This window comes from Ichthyophthirius multifiliis (assembly GCF_000220395.1).
Source record: "Ichthyophthirius multifiliis unplaced genomic scaffold scaff_1120509250158, whole genome shotgun sequence".
Classification (NCBI taxonomy): domain Eukaryota; phylum Ciliophora; class Oligohymenophorea; order Hymenostomatida; genus Ichthyophthirius; species Ichthyophthirius multifiliis.
This window is the reverse complement of record NW_004087031.1, coordinates 1-4330: the sequence shown is the minus strand read 5'-3', so window position 1 is coordinate 4330 and position 4330 is coordinate 1. Positions and strand designations below refer to the sequence as shown.

At 20.0% G+C, this 4330-nt stretch overlaps 1 protein-coding gene across 1 annotated transcript, besides 1 other annotated feature; it reads right to left on the bottom strand. All coding sequences in view use genetic code 6, as the record gives it.

Annotated features, from left to right (window-relative positions):
• Positions 1-3251: 3251 nt before the first annotated feature.
• Positions 3252-4068, bottom strand: IMG5_052340 (zinc finger lsd1 subclass family protein, putative; the record flags this gene model as incomplete). The annotated part of the gene is made up of 1 exon (XM_004037388.1): positions 3252-4068. A coding segment is annotated over one exon (817 nt), but the record flags the coding sequence as incomplete, so codon positions are not given.
• A 180-nt stretch (positions 4069-4248) lies between these two features.
• Positions 4249-4288: a microsatellite.
• Between the last annotated feature and the right edge of the window lie 42 nt (positions 4289-4330).

Below are 4330 nucleotides of genomic sequence, written 5' to 3'. Positions count from 1 at the left end.
TAAATAATATCTTTAATTTAATTTTTATTTATTGTTGTTTCTTCCATTTATAAATATTAAATTTTATCAATTTATTTTAAATATATAATCAGCATCATATAAATTACATTGATAATAACTAAAGTCTACTATAAAGTATAGAGATATTAATTTTTTAAATTAATTGTTTTTTTATATATTGCATTTATGTCATTAACAAGAGTCTATTTTCCTTGCGTTTTACATTAACATATAAATTATTAAATTTCATTTTATTTATTAGTATAATATAAAAGTAAGCAATCTTAAGTAACCCATTTGTCTTAAATATATTATATACAGACGTAATCGCCATTATTTTATACTGCTTTAGGTAAATTGTAAATGTTGAATAAAGGGATATTAATATTTATTTTTTATTAATTAGAAACAAACGTTATTTCCTTTTCATTTATGATAAAAGGATGATTATTTGGATAAGGAAAGCTTTCGTCATATTTAATTACAGAAGAAGGATATTCTAAATAATTTATTTAATATGTTAGAGTTTCTTAATTTTAGTGTATATTTATACCATCTTTTTATGTATCTGAAATCAGTATTAAATATTTATCTCTTAAAGTCTTAAATGAGGTTGTTTGAGAAGTTATTATATTTAAAACTTTTATAGGATTTTAGTTTAAAATCATATTTATATTCAAAATTTACGATATCTTTTTCATTATATATATATATTATGTATCTATTTCTGAATTTTATTAATGATTAAATGATTCTCTATCAACTTATTGTATATTTTAAATTAATTGTGCTTATAATATAAGAACTTGAGTAGATTAAAAATAATTCATATATTATGTAGCGTCAGAAATTACTACTTTCTTAATCAATATTTATTAATCGATTATTATTTGCTATATAAAATTAATAAATTTCTGGATTCTATTATATCCTAATATAGATGCCATTTAGCTGAGAAAGTTATTAAATATTTAATTTAATGTTAGTTGTGTCTATAAAAAATATTTAAAAGAGTCATTTAATTAATAAAAAAAGGTTTACAAATTCTGAATCTCGTTTAAAATATTAATATATAATTATATAAATTAAGTATTTGAATCTAATTAAAGAATATTTTTATGATTAATAATATCTTCAATAATCATATTATACTAAATTACTTTATTTTCATTTTATTATTTTTATTTAGTTTATACAAACCAACTATTAATAAATTTATAATATGAAGAACTGTCTTAATCATATTAGCTTACTGTAATTTATTAAGTTATATTTCTTATTCCTCCTTTTGAATCTTATATTACCCCCATAATTAAAGAAACACCAAAAGGAAGAACAGTTTTAATATTGTTTTTTGGCGAGAAATCTGATAATAAATTTCTATTAATATGTTATTAAGCATTCAATATTTCATTATCATATTATTCTTAATTTTTATAAAAATAGAAAGAATAAGATAGAGGTTAATTAGCATCATTACATTCATTTATTTAAAGAGTTATTTTGTCTTAAAGATTTCTAACTTTATAATCTGTAGTTTAATCAAAAATACACTATTAAGGAGGTATGTTAGCATATAAAGTATAAGATATTAATGTAGGTACTATATAATTTATGTTTCTAATTGAAAATTTTAATTCAAATTCATTTTACTTTTAATCTAAAAAGTCAAAAAATAATTCCCAGACTTATAATATAAATTAATTTTAACCTAATATTATTATATTCTTTTTATAATTTTAATAAAAAATAAATCCTGTAATTATTAAGTTATCAATATTAATAACCTATTCAAAATCAAACTAAATAAATATTTCTTAATTTAAATTGATTCTATTTTAAGAGTTGTTGATAGAAATATTAGATTAAACAAAAGGTACCTCATAATCAATTATAGATATTATAATTTAATCAAAAATAGTTATTCCATCTTTTGTTCCTGAAAGTATAAATTAATATTATTAAAAAGGTTCTAACATTTTTTATTATATGGTAATTTATAGATTTTATGTTACATTAGAAATAATTAAATTATTTTATGAATCTCTACAATCATCACCAATAATTAGATTTATGCATTACCATTTTAAATTTATTCCATAATTAGTTTCTTTTAATGAAATTTTTTCATTAGGGGATAAATTAGGATCATCTACTTTTCCTTCGAGATTAAAACTTTAAGAAAATTATTATTATCTATTTCCTCCTAAAATTTAAACCGAATGAACATCAGAAAGAACCTATATTGGGAATACTATTTATTCGGTAATAGTAGGATTAGATTTTAAAGAAACAGTAATTTATATATTATATGTTGTGTTTACTTTCATAATAAAAGGCTAAATTTAAAATTAAAATTATTTTTCTTAAAGTATTTATGTGGAATTAATGTTTAATTATTCAGTTAAATTGTCTTTTTATTTGATTTATACTTGATATGCATCTGTTTATTTATAAGATGTTTCTCCATCATCTTGACATTAATAAAGATTGAAATAAACATTTATATTCACTAAATTGCTTCTTTATATTTAATTTGGATTTGTTTTTACTCTTATATAAATTGATGTATCTGGTAAGGTTTAGATTATTATATTGGCAGTACCTATTTGGTTAAAATAGGAAATTACATCTACTTAGAACTAGTATTATCCTTGTTTTTTCAATTATAAAGGCTATAATTATAAAAATAATTAGTTATTTTATTATTAGATTTACGTATTTATTTAAGCTATTTCATCCGCCGTATATGCATTAGAAGAAATGAGTGACCAAGTAATTTATTTTAATTCTTTATTACCATGATTAGAAATACTTGACATTATTATTTATGTTTATTAACATATAGAAATAGGGGTTATTTAAGTTAATTATATAACTAGATTTGTGTCTAAAGTTACTTTGCCAGTTATTTATTAAAGAAAATCATTACAAGCAAATCCATTATTTTTTAGTTTGAATACCCCAGGTTTTATTTTGACTATATCATCCTTATTAATAGTACTTAAAGTATCGAGTTTAATTGTAAGTGTTTTTTAAGATTAGTTAAAAGAACATAAAATTTTTCCTTATAATTTAGAAGTAATTGAAGTTTAATCTAAAGTTTCTATACAAAGCTAATAAGTAAATTATAATTATTAAGAATAACTCTAGAATTATGAATAAGAAATTAAAAGTTAAATTTATAAATCAGTATAATAATAATCAAAATCTATAATTAAAGTCAAAATCATTACTAAAATATATTTTACTCGTTATATTTAAGCATGAATCACATTATTTATTTTGGTTTAATTAAAAATATTAAGGGGCTATGCATGTAAGACATTCCGTTGCACTGCATGTAGCACATCCAGTTGAAAAAGTAGAACATATAATACAGGCTTAATCGAAAGCATTAGGATCATAGGAATATTAAGGACAAATACATTATTAAGAAACTCTATTCTCAAAGCAAGAATCACAATTAATCGCATCAGAACAACTTGCACATCTATTATTGCAATCATCACAAGTTCTAGATACTGCATTTTCGAATTTTCTTCCTGGGCATGAATTAATGCATTAAGAATCATTATAAAAAAATCCAGGATTGCATAAATCACATGAAGTATGATCAGTACATTAAGCACACTAAGACATACATTAAAAACCAGTAACTATTAATTCATTTATTCCAAAAGATTAAATACTAGCGTCTAAATTTAAATTATTAGAAAATGTAACATTAATTATTCTTTCACTTGTTTAATAATATATTTCCACCTTTTATATTTTTTCATTAGTTGGTCCTCCACATAAACTAGTCGATGCAGTTGTATCTTTCTAAAGAGTCTATGCAATAACTCCATTTATTGTAATATTTTCTACCTTATCATCCCATTAATCGATCATAATATATTAAAATTCAATTTTATATTAATAAACAGGTAAATTTGATCTAAATGTATTTTGTAAAACACAATTTTTTCCACATACATCATATCCTCCTAAAAGTTTATATGTATTACATCTTGTAACATGAATTGCTCCATTAGTACCAGAAACAATAAATCCACACCGATGAACATGACTTTATTTAAACCTATGATATAAACATTTTTCTATACGTACTTTATTTTAAGAATGTGATATTATAATTAAGCTAAATACTATTAAAAAAACTTTTGAATTAATGTTTAATATAATATTATTCATTGATGTTCAGATAAAATTAATATTTATAGATATTTTTTTTTATTTATTTTGTAAAAATAATATATTAATAAATAAAAATATTATTTAATAATATATATATAAAATAAAATAAAAATTAATGGTATTATGTTTT